This window comes from Cheilinus undulatus, linkage group 6, assembly GCF_018320785.1.
Source record: "Cheilinus undulatus linkage group 6, ASM1832078v1, whole genome shotgun sequence".
In the NCBI taxonomy this organism is placed as follows: Eukaryota; Metazoa; Chordata; class Actinopteri; order Labriformes; family Labridae; genus Cheilinus; species Cheilinus undulatus.
The window spans coordinates 11,316,761-11,334,051 of NC_054870.1; the positions used below are offsets into that span (position 1 = coordinate 11,316,761).

The 17,291-nt window shown below is 38.1% G+C and overlaps 1 protein-coding gene across 1 annotated transcript in view; it reads left to right on the top strand.

Annotated features, from left to right (window-relative positions):
* The window catches only part of LOC121510727 (kinase non-catalytic C-lobe domain-containing protein 1), a 94,273-nt gene extending 79,760 nt beyond the window's left edge, over positions 1-14,513 (top strand). The window contains exons 25-31 of the mRNA XM_041788914.1: positions 1,196-1,402; positions 2,057-2,139; positions 4,381-4,534; positions 7,098-7,220; positions 7,571-7,630; positions 8,026-8,183; positions 13,643-14,513. Coding sequence (XP_041644848.1) covers positions 1,196-1,402; positions 2,057-2,139; positions 4,381-4,534; positions 7,098-7,220; positions 7,571-7,630; positions 8,026-8,183; positions 13,643-13,871 — 1,014 coding nt within the window. The 3' untranslated portion in view covers positions 13,872-14,513. The remainder of the gene's footprint in view (positions 1-1,195; positions 1,403-2,056; positions 2,140-4,380; positions 4,535-7,097; positions 7,221-7,570; positions 7,631-8,025; positions 8,184-13,642) is intronic.
* The last annotated feature ends 2,778 nt before the right edge of the window (positions 14,514-17,291 follow it).

Consider the following 17,291-nt stretch of genomic DNA (forward strand, 5'->3'; position numbering starts at 1 on the left):
TCACAGGTTCCGGGAAGGGATATGGTGCTCTCGCCATCAGCCCTAACAATCCATGCCCCTCTGCACAATGTGATTCTGTGATGAATACAGTTCCACTTCTTCTAAGAATTGGTCATAGGTAGATTTACTCACTCATCAAAGCACTGCAGCTCTCTGCTTGGCCCAGGCCCGTCCGTGTCCCGGCCGCTGTATAGGTGTTTATGTTTCTCAACTATCTGCAGTTCTCGAAGTTTCAAAATTCAAAATCCTTCCATATCGCTGATTTTCTTGCATAATCTTTTGTAGCTCCAAACTTCCCTGGAGATGGGCTTTGTTTGACGTCATCCACATTGATCACATGAAGATTCACTGCTTAATTTAGCCATGCACTGTCTTGTGTAGACAGACAACCCCAACACTAAACAGGAAGTAGGTTGTGGTAAAATTACTTAGAATTTCTACTACTTTGAGTTTATTTCTTGCAATATATCTTATAGGTAACAGTATATATAATGTACTTATTCATTATGTACTTACTTGGTAAATGGCATTTTTCAGCGGGATATTTTTGGCCATTAATATTTTTATCTGCCGGATTAGTGTATTTTGGCTGAAGTCCTTTGAACACTGAATTTATGTCTGTTGTGTGTTGGTTTTGTATTTCAAATGCTGAATCTTTGGTCATAACATTACCAATCATATTATTATCACAATATTGAAAGATATGATTTCATGTCACATTTTTCATGATATATTGTGGGCCTAAAATAAAAATTGGACTTCCAAAATAATGAAATTTTAACCGTAAGATTCAAATGTAAGTTGCCCATGTGTAATCCAGTTATTTAGAATTACTTTTTTTTATTGTCACTATCACGGAAAGAAAATATATCATGTTTTCTTTTTTAGCCAACTTTCTCCAGTCCTGTTGTTTTATAATAAGGTGTAATTAAAAAAAACAACCTTCGATGGACTTACCTGCAGCTAGTTTTGCCTTGGATGATAAATACATGTGAAAATCAGCAATTCTGCCAAATTCATGCATCTCAGTTATATACATTTTATTCTTAAAATAAATCAGACCAATTTTACAATATTATTGTTTGGAAAAGATCTGTTTCAGCCTGGCAAGCCAACTGTATTTCTGCATTTCGAACCATACTGTTACTGTTTTTACATAAATCAGAGAATGTTTCCTCTCCTGTCACATCTTTAGTGGAGATTCTCCAGAGTGGTGGAGCCCTCCTCCTCCCTCCCTAAAGAGAAGACCTTCTCCATCGCTGCCGCCCTCCCCATGCCGTGCTACAGCTCCATGTTGGACGACCTCTCTAATGTCTGCCTTCACGGTGAGGAGCGACTCCCCTTAAACCAATGTGAATACAGCGCTCAGCACATCGCCCAGCAGCTCACCCTCCTGCAGCAGGTACGCACCACTCATCAGTGCCTATTCATGATGTTTTGTCTCTTTTTACCACTAGAGGGAGACATTTCCTTATGAATGCGTAACTCAACAGTAGAGAGATGACTTTATAATTTCACATCGGGGGAATTTGGAGTGACAGCATCAGGTTAACATAGAAATAGAAAAATTGATAGATTAATAAATAACATACCTGGATTCAAGATGAAATAGATTTTTAAAAACATCCTCTACTTTTCCAGGGCTAATATTTTTGAAGTGAACAGTTTTATTCAAAAATAATGAAGATGTAAAACATTGAATAAAGCTATGTAGGTTGTTGCTTTTATTACCTGGTAAATAAAACATATGTTCAATGTTTTTGCCATTGTTTGGATTGAAAGCCCCCTAGCAGCAGAATTTACTTAATGTGCATTTAGTAAAAATAATCAGACTCAAAAATGGCAAAAATGAAATGTATTTGAATGTTAATACTTTGCATTGAGGCAAAAGTAAGAACCAAGCAATTCAGTGATCACACTTGCAGATGTAGATATAGACTGATTAAGTGTGAACTGAATGTGCCTCAATAAAATGTGAAAATCTGAACAGGAGTAGAATGTGTGTCAGATAATAAAAACAGTCACGTGATCAGATAATAAAAGTGTTTTGGTGCAGGAAATGTTCCAAGGATGCCACCCGGTCCACTTCCTCAACTCCAGAACACAAGGAATCAGGGGCAAACTGACGACTGCCAACAAGTGAGTACAATATGCCTGATTTACTTCAACTTCTGTTATTATTATATATATACTTTTTTTTTTTACCTCCAATCAAATTAGTTAAATCACAATAATATAACAACATCTTGAAAAAGGCACTGAATAGTTTCAGCTCTAAATGACAGTGATTTCACAACTCTTTGAAAACTACAGCCCTTTAGAGACGGAAAAATACATATTAATGTAACACATTGAGGCGGAGGAGACTTCCAGTGCTAAATGAGTCGCACAGCTGTCATTAGCTTCTGCCTCTCTTTCTCGAGCATGATTGAACAAGTTCTTATTACAGAAATGAGTTTATTGATTTAAATGATTTATTTCTTCCACTTAACACATTTTCCAGGAAATCTGTTCATGTGCCGTCTTCAATATAGTAGATTTCTCTGTCGTTTTAATGTGTTCTTTCCTCTGTTGCTTTCCTCCTTTTTCCTCTTAGTAGGACAGACTTTTGTCAAACTAACCTGACCTTTTTCATAGATTGATATGATTACAGTTAGTCACTCAGAGTCTGTCATTAGATCTGCATCCTGACTAACCATCTGCCCTTCTTAGAAACAGTGCGTTCTTCTTAACGATGGTGATTTGCCCAGGGACGGAAGACCTTTGTAATGCATATTCAGAATCAAGTCTTTCACATGTGTTAAAGGAGGGTGGGGAAAACAATTTCACTATCATCTAGAATACTGTGAATGAACTGTATGCGAGGGCAGTTGAACCATTGGTTACCGTGATGTTTGAAAAAGTGCACACTATTGACTATTATAGAACAAATTAACATCCTCATGTAAACACAGACCTATACCTCTATAGAAGTACTGTCCAAAATCAAAGATAAAACAAACTTAAAATGATTTGAATTAAATCATACCTAATAAAGTTTGTTAACAAACTGTATTTCTAATGTGGTGATATTCAGAAACAAAATGTGCAGCTAGGTGCATACGCTGTGATTCTTTGGCTAGACACAGTCTCTAATATCTGTCTTATATGTTCTCTTTTCAAGACCAGATTTGAACTTCCAAAAATGATGTACAATTTTGGTGAAAAATAATAGCTTCACTGAAGAAACATAATTCCTTTGAACCAATTTTATTCATCATCTAATTACTCTCAAACCTTCATCATTCTGAAACTTTAAAACAGCATTGTGAGGGTCCATAACTAAAGAATTACAGTTGCATCATATTCTGTAGATAGGAAACGAGTTGAGTAAGTGCTCTGTGAACCATCCCCTGTCTTCGCTGGTGCCCGCCCTGTCCGATCAGACACAGGTGCTACAATGCAGTAATGGAGACAATGCATGTGGTGTACAGAAGCTTTTATGGTTGTTTTTTTGTTTATTTGTTTGTTTTTACAAAAAAAAAATTTACCTTTATCCACCCGGATTTCAAAGTATTTCACTTGATGTGTATTTCGGCCAATAATCTCACGTTGTAGTTTGTTTAAGCACTTATTATGGCAACATAACATGTTTGGCGTCAGGCTCTGACTTAATCACTCCTCACAGCTTTTTATGGACAACTCACCACTGCAAAAAACATTATCTATCTCAAATTTTATTCTACATCTCAAATAGAAATTCACACCTGCACAAAAATAATGAAACAGGAACATTTCATTCAAAGCACAGATATCTGATAAAATGAAAGAAAACATTTTACAAAACAAAAATAAATAAAGAATCACAAGTGATGAATACAAAAAAAACAAAAAGCCTTTTCACAAATTACAAAAATGTGTAATTTTAATCCAACAAACATGATATTGATAAGAAAAATATTTATTGAGTTGTGTTTCATTTGATATTCTTTTGTTTATTTTGTGCCATTTGCATTTTACAAAATAGTTCTTTTCCACTGTATGAATATTTTTGAGTTGGGGAAAATTTGTTTTTCGATTAAAGTTTTTTGCAATTGCTCTACAGGGCCACCGTACAAATATTACCTTATATTTTTATTTATATATTGATTTTTTTTTTTTTTAACAACAATGCAGCCAGTATTTTAAAAGCAAAGGAGTCACAAAAGAGAACACATTACAAGATCCCAATCCCAACTGGCAAATAGAAGTAATATATTTTTCCTGTTAAATGAAAAAGAGACTCCATTAATTATCAGCCTCTCAGGCAGTTAATTTCATGGTTATCAACTTTAAATGAATTATTGTTTCTCTCTTTCTTGTAATTATTTTCACTCCCTCTATGTTTCCTTCCACCATCAGGAATGTGTCTCAGCACATCCCACCAGCAGAGGGCAGCAGTGTGATTGAATGTGAGGGCTCCTCTGCAGACAGCTTTCTGCAGCGGCTGCTCACATATGCTGACAGTGTCACTAACTGGATCTCAGCTGAAATCGTCATCTGTGACTCTGCCAAGGTAAGAGGAGACATAACTCATCAAGGTAACACAGTCACAGGAAAACTGCCGCTGTCAGAGCCGGTCTGTTGAATTCTCATTGGATATGGAGCCACATGTCGCTCACAGACCTCCTCACATGTGCTCTCTGTCACTTCTCTGGGTTCATGCTTGAATGATAAGAGGCAGTTAGAAACAGGAACATGAAGGCCTTAACCTAAAACACTCCTTTATTTTATCTTTTCAAAAATCCTTGCATGCTGTGAAAACATTATTTTAAAAAGTCAAAACAGGTTGACTTTGTTTAAAAGTTTTTGTTTTTTTGCTTTTATGCCTTTATTTGTGGATAGTCAGAAATGGGAGAAAGCAGGGAATGACTCGTGCAGTGGGCCAGTTTAACCCTGGCTGCCTGCCTCAAGGGCCACAGCTTCAGCACATGGAGTATGTGAAATCACAAAGCTGCCAATTAGACCAAGTTTTGTGTCTATATTGCCCTTCATCAACAGAAAATTTTGTATGAAGGCAGATTACGGCACAGTTGTCTTTCACTAGTCTCCATTCTCTATTTAGATCTCTCAAAATTGGTCACACTTAAGACCTGGATGTACAATATGAAGGGAAAAATATTTGCTTACTCCAAATGTCCGTTACCCCCAGTAAGAGTTAATTTTTGAATTTAGACAGAACCATCCGCCATTTTTTTATTGTTTTTAATCACGACCAGGCTGTGGAAGTCGAGGCAGGGCACACTTATACACAGCAACTTGACTTTTAATGCCAACACTAAGTTTGTGCAAAGATCCACCATCAAATATATTTTTATTAAAAAAAAAAAATAGAGAACTTTTGTCACTGACACATCTTTATTAGAATATTTTATTCTTTTTTTAACCTTTTCTTTTGTCAGCTGGTGCAAGATGGTTGTTTTAGAGATAAGAACAGACTTAATCCATGTTTAACCCTCAGCAAAGGCACTCATCGAAACAAATTGGAAATATTATTGATGGAGATCCCAAGACTTTTTTGCTTTCGTTACTTAAACATTTCTTATCACTATTATGGTGAAAACCAAGGTCAACAAGTGACCATATTTGGTTCTTTACCCCCTTATGGTTATGCATACCCAAATATTAATAAATGAACAATAGAAACATAAAAGTCTATTGAGTATTTATTTATGCATTAAAATTTAAATACAAAATATTGATTTATGCACATAATTATTTTTGTGGTACATAATGAAACTACAAAGAGGAATTAACATGCTGCCTCTTAGTAAAACTTAGGGCATGAAATAAGAACAGGTCAGACCTCACAGAGTGATCTGAAATGGCTGCAGTGTCTCCTGACAGACTCGGGGACATCAGCGTTGGTGAGGTTGTCTTTAAATTCTGATCTCTTTTGGAGGCAAGAATCACAAATTTATACTGTTGTAAAATGACTAAACGATGTATTTTTTCCTTTAAATTCCACCAAAAAACCAAAGAAATCACAAGTATTTCATGTTAAAAGAATTTTAGCAGTGATGAGGCTCACAGTAAACATAAAAACTGTTATGAACCACAGTAGTATAAAGAAACCCTTATAGGGTTATAAAAAGTACCAAAAATCAAACCTAGTTTACTGTTTATATCTTCATAGAATTTATACAAATCAGTAAAATTGTCCACTGGCTCTTTCTTTCAAAGTTTTTCCAAACTTGTGGCAATATCCAGCGGCAGTATAGAGTACTATTGTCCTACATTAGGGTGAGTTATTTGTCATGAAAAAAGCCTTACAGTGGTTGCTAGATGAATTGGCCATATGTCTTAACACAGACATTATTTTACACCCCTATACAGGTGTATGATCAGATTTAGTGCCTCCTTTTTAATGTTAAAATGCAATTAGCCTGTTGTGCCAAATAGACTGTTTCATATATCCAGTGCATGGGACATCTGGGAAACCTCCCATACAAGGTGTTTGGGAAGGGAAGGACTTATCAAAATATTCTCAGAAGGTAACTGGATGAACGTTATGTCACATTCATGACGGGCCAATTAGAGCGTAAACAGAATGAGGTTGTAGACATGCTCGCGTAGTAACCTGAACTTGGCAGACAGGCTTCCATCGAAACTTAACCCTACTTGTACTTCCTGCCTTGTTCTCCTCAGACGATGCTGATTGGTCAGGGCTGTTTTCAGACCTGGCACAATCGTTTCAAACTGGAGCTTCGCAAGATAGATTTGCCTGATGGCAGATATAGAGTTTGGCCAATCCACTGGCTTTTCAAGGTTAACCTATCATGACATTCAGCACTACTGTTCACCTTTAAATTGAAAGAGTTATACCAACTTAAAATGGTCAGTTAGGATTTTAGGAGTGTGTCATAGAAAGTTGCGTATCTGAAGTGACCATATATGGGTCCTTGCCCCATAAAGGGTAATAGCTGTCTTAATATCAATCAAAATAATCATGATACTGATTTTTGCCATAATTGAGCCCTTATAATTGAAAACTGTCCTGGGTCTTTACATTTCCCTTGCTTTAGTGCTTTTTTTTTTTTTTACCAGTTTTATTCATTACAAGCTGTCTTCTTCTGCAGACTCAAGCTGCTGTGCTGACCAAGTATCTGTGGATTGGGAAATATTGCTACGAAGCCAGGAACTTTGCCACTGCCATGCAGGTCCTCAGAGGTCTGGAGAACGTGATTGTCAGGCAATTACCAGTAAGGCTGCATCTCATAAATTCCTCATCTCATAAACTCTGAGTCTCTATAATAAGTCAGACGCCCCAAGCTAAGTGTTTTGTGCAGCTGTGTGAGAATCGGTCGGTGTTTAATTAGTTTTGAAAATTAGAAATTAGCATTAATGCATTCAAATAAGATGTAGGGAGTGTGGGAATGTGGCGCATGAAAAGTTGCTGTTTAAAACTCACAATTAAAAGATACCAGTGTATATATGAGATATTATATGAGGAATTTCCTCATTTCCATCCGATTATATTCACTGAAGCTAGGGTATAATTAGTTTTAATTTCAGAGCGACTCTATAAAACTTCCTGGTCTTTTGCCAACAGGCTTGGAAACATCTGTCTTCCAAGGTGTGTGAGATCCTGGAGGAGCTACGAGCTGTGCAGGTGTGTATCTTTGTTAGTGTGCAGTGTGTGGGTGTGTTTGAGAAAGCTCACACGTATGTTGTTTGTAACTGAAGGCTCTGCTGGTCACATATTGTGAAACTCGGCTGCAGGGCAAACAAATCGATAGAAAAACAGCTTCAAGCAACCCGCCTGTGTGCTGAGGGCTTACAGCTGGCTTTGCCTCTCAAAGTTTCCCTGAAAAGAACCTGATGATTCAAGTAGCAGACTCCAAGCTCTCATCAACTTCTCTATTTGGCTGTTATAATGAGAAATGTCTGCCCTTTTTACTTTAAAGAGGCTGAATTTATTGCATATTCTTTGACTATTTTCTTGTAAAAGTTCTGTCCCATAAGGAGCTCATTTGTTAACCGAATAGATGTATTCCTCTTCTCCAGGTGTTTCTGAAGAGTGATGACCTGTGTCTAATGGGGGGAGAACACATAAGGAAGAGACCCACCTTGCCGTCAGCTCACATCCTGGCTATGCACGTCCAGCAGCGTGAGATTGGAGCCTTCACATTAACCACAGGAGCGTACAAGTGGACCAAGCTCAGGTAAAAAGGAAGGCGGATCAGATGTGCAATGAGCTGCTTTTATTCTTACATTGGTCAGCCAGGCTTTGTCTGTTCTATATCTGCTTTTTATTTCATGCTCTTGCCAAAGGCAGGATATTTTTTGGGTGGCGAGTCCATCCTGTCAGTTTCAATCTTGTGAGTGCGATATATTAGGGATGCTTTGAGGGAAAAGCTTCAAACTTTGGTACAAACTTCCACATAGAGTCACTGATGACCTTATAAGATGCTGGTGTTCAAAAGTCAGTTGGTGCTTTCTGCACCCGTACAAAACTCTTTTGAACCTCTTCATATTTCAGGATGAGCTGCATATGTGAGCACAAACAGCTGAATTTTAACTCTTCCTGAGCTGGACACTTTCCTATCTGGCCTCTTGTAAATTTTCCACTTGATGTCAGGGTGAGCTGTTGTGAGAACAGGGAAAAAATATTTTGAAAAATTCATTGCATTGGAGCAGAAGTGGGTGGCGACATTTATATCCTGCAGCTGGCACACATCCATCGACTTTATGCATGCAGCCGGTCATTCTGTTCATCAGTTAGACTCTTTTCATGTTTATGCTCACCTGTATGTCCTTTTCTGCTCTTTTGTTGACATTTAATCCAGCATTCACTTAGAGTACCTGTACTTTTATTTTGTTAAGTCAGTTTTGTAAAAACAGTAAAGATTTTTTGTTTTGAGCACAACACTTTTGTGTAGAGCCTTGTTTTTATGTAGTTTCAGTTATTTTAAAGGATTTTTAATGTTAGTTATTTCGTTAGTTTTTGTCAACTATGATAACCTTGCTCTGCCGCTTCATCAGCCCCTATGTTGTTCCTTTTGTGTTCTGTCCTGCATCCTATTGGTCTCCTTGTCCACCCAGCAGAGCTAGTCTCCCTCTGTGAGGAGCATCTATGAACAACTCAGGAAAAATTTACAGGCAGCCAACCTGAAAACCATTTCTCTCAACAATCAATTTAAACAATGGCAGCGGTGTTCACGTTGGTCTAATGCAGAGGGCTTATGTTAATCTAACTTTGGGAAGGTGAAGATATTCATAGTCTACTGGAAAAAACATTAAAACTTAGAGATCTTCAGGAAAATTCAAAATTGTTTTCTTGGTTCTGTATCATAGTACAAATTGATGACAAATGAGTTATAATTTTAACAGCTAGTCTTCATTTTAGTCTTAGTCTTAAGGATGAAATGTTTGTCATTTCAACCCTTTTTGGTCTTATTCTGGATAAAAAAACATGTTAGTCCATTCTGAAGGCTTTTGCATGCCGAGTCCATTTATTTGTCTAATTTTTTGCATGTTAAAAAAGAAAAAAGAGCTCATGTTGTTCTATTCATGTTGGCACACTGCCGCCAAAATTTTCTTTCATCATATTTACTTTTTTTTTCAGAACAGGTTCAATTTTATGCAAAATCACATCAGTCCAAATCATTTAAATGAGTGAGTGATGATTAAAAACTGTGCCTGCAGCCTCTTCCTCGCTTGCTCACCACTGCTCGACCCCTCCTCTCTCTCTCTCTCTCTCTCTCTCTTGCACTGAAACGTCACTTTAAACACCAAAGTTTGCTCATTTATTATGTGGATATCAACTAGGGCTGAACAATTTGGGAAAATAATCTAATTGTGATTCTTTTCCCTCAGTATTGTGATTGCATTTTGATAAGCAATTATTCCTTAAGTTCCTCATCCTATGTATTTTCAGCAAACACAAGCAATAAATCATCCTATATTATAACCAAAACAATATTAGCTTAAATAAGGGCTGAACATCTCATTGTGATGATTTTGACCCGTATTGCAAATTGGATATGAATTGTTAGTAAGAAAAAAGGACAAAAATGAAGAAAGTAGGATTGTTTGTTGACTATTATTTCAAAATTGAACTTGAATGATTGCATAATAAGTGATGCATGACATCTCTGCTGCTGCTGCTGCTGCTGCTGCAAAAAAGTTTTAAACTTGCATTTTTACACAAATTTCAGGTTAAAGAAATATTGCACCTTCTGCGATTTGATAATTGCAGCAGGCCATATTGCGATTTAATCAACCATGGAAGTATAACAGATAGATGGGTGACTGATGATTCAGATCAGAGTGTTTTTCTTTATTCTCTTTTGCTCGCTTACCCCACCCAACCCCCCTCTCTCTCCCTCTCTCACACCAAAACCTCACTTCAAACACCATAATTTGCCGGTGAATAATGTGGATATCAGTCATGGACATATAACGGATAAAGCCGTACATTTAAACCCTTAAACAGGTCAAAAAAGAGACAGAATTAAAAAGTTGTTCTCCATCTCCCCAGCTTGGCTCAGTGCTATGATAGATGAGCAGGTGCTGTATAAAGCTCTCTGTCAGGATGGATGGATCCAGAAGGATTTTTTTAGAGGAGTGACTAAGTCACAGGCTCGCAATACGAAACAATTTGTTGCCACTTTCTACAAATTTTTGCAGTGAAGGCGAATAAAAACGCATCGCAAACATTGTGCAAAGTGCTTGCACAATGAGTGCTTGACATTTTTGCGGATTATGGATTACAAAAAAAACACATCCAAAAGTAACAGACCCAGTGTTTAAAGACTTTATTAAGTGAAAAGTTGCTACATTTTTGTTAAAACTTTAATTTAAACACGTACTGTACTCTCTTTGCCATTATCTGGTGTAAATCATGCTTGTGTGTTATGTGCACTCAGCAAAACCTCAGCTTTCTACAGCTGAGAGGCAGAATAGCTACAGATACGTTGTGTTTTGTGGAAAAAATGTCACGGATTTTGAATGTCCAATGAAAACGTTAATACATTTTAGTGTCTTTATACTTCACTAGACAAAAACCTAACTAGCTTTTCTTTCAGAGATTTGTCACCAAAAATAATTTTTCAGATAGTCTTAATCTTATCTTTTCACAGGAAAAAAGTTGTTGACTATCATGTTCAGTCATAGTTTAGGTCGGCCACACACTACAGGATTCTAAGCTCGATTTGGGGCAAGATTTGCCTCCCCCAACGATCATGGGGGCATATCCCGAGTATCCCTTGTTGCAAACGACTGCTTGTCTGAGTAGTCTGCATGTGTGTGGTGTCAACACAATTGTTTTACTGCTCCAAATCACGTCGTAGCCTCCAAAATCCCGAATCATAAATATCAAACCTGTTTGATATTTACGATTCTAGGTCATAGTGCCAATGACGGAGTACCCACAACAACCAAAGAGAGCGAGCAGACTGGGTAGGGTCACAGCCAGATCATACATGCTTTCACCGCTCACAACCATAAACACAACTTTAACTTAATTTCAGCCAGGATTTCATCCTGAGTCTTTCCCTTGTATTATGATTTTTGCTTCACCTGTAACGCACACCAGGACACTCTTTTGTGGAGAGACAGCAAGACAGTATGGACAGACATCCGTGTTTTGTTTTTTTTCTGGAGTCACGTGATCACGCGAGGTCATAGGCAGGTCTGCCAGTGTGTGGTCTCCAGTGATCTGACAGTCTGGCTGAGTCGTCTAGTGTGTGCGTTCAGAGGATTAAAGATGAAAAATCTTTGGCAATTGTCCTAAAGTCTGTGGTCTCACACGGTTTTAAAATCGTTTCAGATTTAAAAATCGTCTAGTGTGTGGCCAGCCTTAGTCGACAAAATTAACTCTGTGATGTATGGATGGAGCCACGCTCAGGCCTGGATGAGCCTGGAACAGTGTGAGTGCAGGCCAGCAGAGGACTGGAAAAAAGAGACACGCATACCACGGCATGGTATGGGGCAGCTAGGTCTAGTGTGAGTGACATCACACTGTAAGCACACAATAAAATCAAAATCTAATAAGATAAAAAGTAAGGAATAGCTTTTATTTTCCTCAAAATACAAATATTAACTTGACCACCATTGTAATGGCTTAAATATTGATTTTGCAAATGCAAAGCCTAAAGGGAATTGTTATACATCTACTTTATATCAAAATTCCAGTAAGGCTTTGTTGCATTAGATAGTTAATATCTGTATTATTATACCTCATACAGACATGGTAATGGACTTGAACTATTCTAGTCTCCTGATTAGATGACTCAAAGTTCACTGTAGGTCACACCTAGCCATTCACACACATTCACACACTGATGGTAAAAATCTGTATGTCTCCATGGAGAACTGGCCTTTGGCTAATTAGCTAATCCCATTTATATAGATCCATACACATAAACGTGCCGCGGACGAAGCAGTGGAGTAAGTGTCTTGCACAGGGACACATCAACATGTGACTGCAGGAGCTGCAGGATCAAACCTACACAGGATTGCAAGACAACTGACTCTATGCACCAAGCCACAGTCGCTTCTGTAATGACCTGCAGAGGAACCTCCTTATTTATAAGAGTGAAAAAGTTAGGTTGAAAAACTTTTTACCTCAGAGAAAAATTAAATAAGTCCATAAAAGAATCCTGCAGTGAAACGGTGGAACTACATTAAAATTTTAAACGAGTCTCCTCTGTGTAATCTAACTATTATACAGGCACACAGGTTTATTGCCACTCTCTCTTGTCTCCCTTTATGACATCACATCATATTTCCTTATCCAAAATCACACAGGCATAAAAGTTTGTAGGAAGTTTGTCTCTGTCTGTGAGATTTGGGAGTCCTACCGCTGCAATAATGAAGTAAAGCTGGTGAAATCTTTGTCAAATATGGGAGCAGTTGAACAAAATAGTCTGGTCTGTTTCTGATGTAGAAAATCATTTAAAGAGCTCAAATCTGCAGAGCAAAGTGTTGTATTCTGAGGAAAATAACATGCTGAGATACTCAGGAGCCCTCAAACAAATCTCCTCCTTTCTGTCATTTTTGTGCAAGCTTCAATTTGCTCTATTTATCCAGATAAGGGGATTTTCTGTGAATTTTGCCTGTGATTTATCCTGATAGCTCTGCTTGTATTGTCGTGATATAATAACAGTGTCATTAACGGATAATTAGCTCTCTGCCCATATCCTGAGTATCCATCTATGACAAAGTCGGCCAACTCTCTACGAGGACGCTTTTCCTGTGTCCTTCTCCTCCTCTCCAATATGGCTGACCAGATGCTGAGGTCACTGGGAGAGGTGGAGGGATGGAATTGGCACAGCTGTTGGATTTGGGTTGTCGGTAGGGGTGCCAGTGTTGCACCAGATGGCGCCCGTGGGATGGGGTTTGATTGGAAAAGAGGTTTTGGGCCAGATGCTGAGAGGAGCCTGGCTGCAGCCAGATGCTGGGGTCAGGAGATGTAGCAGGGAGAGGCAGAGACACAGCTGGTTACTGTGGACCCGAGGTTACCCCCACTTTCTCTAAATCAGGTCAGAGCTGGTGAGGCTGTTGGGAGGAGAGCTTAGGTTTAATATGCAACAGAATCTAAATTTTTTTTAATCTTTAATCTCTCTTTCTTTGGTTCTGTTTCCTTTTCATGTCTCATATGCATTGATCTTTGCTAAAGGAGCATAGCAAAGGTTGTGAGTCAGGTCCATGCCTTCCAGGAGGGTGTGTGCCCCTACACCCCGGACCGAGAGCTGCAGGCTTACCTCCGCAGCCGCATCGCCCGGCTTGCCACCTCTGACATCCACCTCTTGGCCGCAGACAACGATGCCAACTTTCAGCAGACCAGCGAGCGACAAACACGGAGGATCCAGGACACACTGAAGAGGGTTAAGGCCACTTTTCAATGAACCCGACCTGGTGACACCTTGCAGCCCTGAGCCAGACACCACCAACAGGTCAACACCCCAGTAACCAAGACCAGACTGATGTAACTCAGACGCTTCTGTTGTCTGGTGGAGAAACTTTTTCTGTGGTTATAGGTTCTACTTTGCCAAAGACTCTAATTTAACATAACAGAAATTCATCATAAGTTCAGACTCCTGGGCAAACTTTCTTTAAAACTCACAGTCTTAATCTCTGATACAATTTCTCCAGCAAATCTGTTTCCTCTGGATGGCAATTTCTCTTAGCAGAGACAACTAAATCACAATGTTTTAAAAATGGACATTTATTATCAGTATGAGTACATTTAAGCTGCTCTGGCCTCTATATTAAAATAAATGCATGTCCACTATTAAGGTTGGAATAAATCTATGAATATCCAGAGGCTAAAAAAGCCCCTTGGTCAATGTGCAGCGATGTGAGAACTTTGTAACTTTGTATAGTAATGTGAACCACCAAAGCCTGCTTGATTCTTGGTTGGTTCATGAGCTCAGTACAGATTAGAATATCTGAACTTTTACTGAATTATCACATGTAGCCTATTGATATTAAATATTGCGCAAGAATTCATAATCTCTGCAAAATGAATTCCTATCATGTTGATGATTACTCTTTTTTTTTTTTTTTTTTTTTTTTGGCTTTTGCTAAAGTAAAGTTTTCATCTGTGGTTTGCAGAAACATTGCTAAACAATCTTTCACTGGATTTAAATGTGATTTGTAATAAATTCTAGTGTCCTAGTGAGAGTAATTTTAAAACAACTTACTTTCATGTTACTACCATGGTAAGGTCAAAATTTTAACTTTTCTAAAACTTTGGATAGCAGCAAAAAGAGCAACACTATCATCAGCCTCAGCTTTGCAGCTGTTTATAGCTAAATTGCATATACAGGGATTTAAACATGCTAAACTGAGGCATGAACATGGCTTTGTCTAACAGTGAATGGCCGATTATTTGCAGAGACATGCATGTTGCATGTAAATTAATACAACAAATCAAAACCATAGCTAATAAATAAATAAATAAACTATATTGATGTTTGCTGATGACTTTGATGACTGGTTTTAAATGTCTGTATCTTTCTTTTTCCTTGGGAACAGCAAGCAAAGCAGCACTTGTGGGCTGTCATGTTTTCTTGTCTTTGTGGCTACTGGATACTTAAATCACCAACTAATACCCACAACTACTCATTTTGTGGGGAATCTGAAGATACTGACTGAAGATAGGCTGCAAGAGCTCAATAACAACACATTTTAAAAATTAATTAACAGAATAACATATTTTTGAAAAATATAAATTGTATTGTCATAAAATACTCCTTACATGTTTATACTTTAAAGTTCCATGACTACGAAAACCCAGCTAAAAGGCTGAACTTATATGCCACCTTTTTATAATGTATTTTGTCTGATGTACAGATTGAGAGCCATAGTTTAACCCTTTGGCATCACTATGGACAATTTTTTAGTCCAGAAGAGTAATTTTTCACTTTTTGTTTTGCAGTTGTGATGGCTGTGTTATAGTGTGATATGTTGGACATAAGTTTGCGTTCTCTCTTGATAAATTTTAAAGTTTGGGCTATAAACAAAATTGCAACAATTTATAAGACATTAAAGATATAACTATATTCTTCCAAGTTGTGCATACAAAGTCATATGTAGCACTATCTCCTCCCAACTTTTTGAGATAAAATCTTTTCAGTTAACTAAGTTCTTATAAAAACTATAGCTGTGTTTCTTCAATGTGAAACAATGACATTACAGGAAACATAAGTATGTACTGTTACAGCTGTGAGGTTAAAGTGGAAGTATTATGCCTTTTTTCAAGGCTTTCCACCATCTCTCTGATACCCATGTAGTAGCTTTACATGGTTTACAGCTCAAAAAACTCCTCATGTTTCTCACACTGGCGTCCTGAAAAACCCTTATTTTAACCTCCGTCTGAAACGCTTCATTTTCGCTGCTGTCTCTTTAACACCCCCACTCCACTGACCTGCTTTCCTCCGATTGGCTGATTTTCCCGAGGGTGGCCAGCGGCAGGACTCAATGTTTTGTGCCCGCCCCCTTCAATGTGGCTAATGTTGTTATGCTAGTACTTGTAAACTTTGAATGAACCGGTCCAACTGAGTAAAATATGGCGAATTTTGATATACGTCTGTACGTGTTAGACCCGGAGTCTGATCCTGATAGTTTGGAGAGAGAGGGGGAAGAAAAGCAGCAGCGAAGGATACAGCAGGACGTATCTGTTTGGTAAGTGTTTAACTACTGTGTTGCTAAATGCTAAATGCTAAAAGGCCTTGTGGGGGCGGTCTGTTCCACTTTGCTGGCAGCACGGACAAACCAGTCAGGAGATCCTATTGCGATGACCTCATCAGTTCGCTCCATCAAAATCTCGTCTCAGGAGAATCTCAGAGAGATTTTCAACTAACCGTTTTTATCAGTTTACACGCTAATTCCAAGATTACTGCCGTGTACGTTTATCTTGCAGTTTGAAAATTTGCATACATGGAGTATGGACACTCAACATTGTGACTTTATATTTATGTTTTAAAAATCAGAAAAGAATAATACCCCCTCTTTAAAAAATGTGGTAATTGGTTCTTTGCAGATGACCTCACACAGCAGAAGAGAACACCCCTTAGAGGGCAGTTGATTTCTGCAGAGAGAAAAGCCTAAAAAGTCATGTTCTGAGTTGTTTTAGACTTTGCCAGGTGAGCAACATGCAAAAATATAAACATTCTTAATTCTTAAGCTACTTTTGTGTCCCAAAAGTAGTGAACTACTCAGGCAAAAAATATTTTTAAAGTTTTAAAAAACTCCTCGAGAAATGGCAGCAGGCAGGAATTTTAAAAACCTCCATCTAAAGCCTGAGCAAGCGGCATCACACAGCACTTATGTATGGTCTGTTTCACAAATGGGTCAAGTTCTGGTTCATCACAGTTACTCATGTTTCCTCAGCTGATGTCTGTCTCACCAACCTCCAACCTCTCTTGTGATGTGAAATCCGTCCCTTTTAAGAGATCCAGATCATTTGACTCAGCTCTGTAGAGAGGGTTGTTTGGCCCCTCATGGCTCCTCATTTGGTCACAGTTTTTTTTTTTTTTTTTTTAATGTGGATTAAATAAGGACAGAGGATGGAAGAAAAGAAACTGGCACCCAAACAAGAGCCAACTACCACTAACATAAAAGAGCTGTTTCATAGCACAGGCTCGTTCATGTCACGGTCTCTTACGCTCCTCTTATTCTGTTTATAGTATATCACTACTTCAATTAACAGCATGTTTGTGACAGAACAAGGATAGAGGAAACAAGCATTGGTTGGCCCTCAAAAGTATTGACTACATGTGAGACACTGTGGATACTGCACTAAAAGTTAGTACGCCACAAAA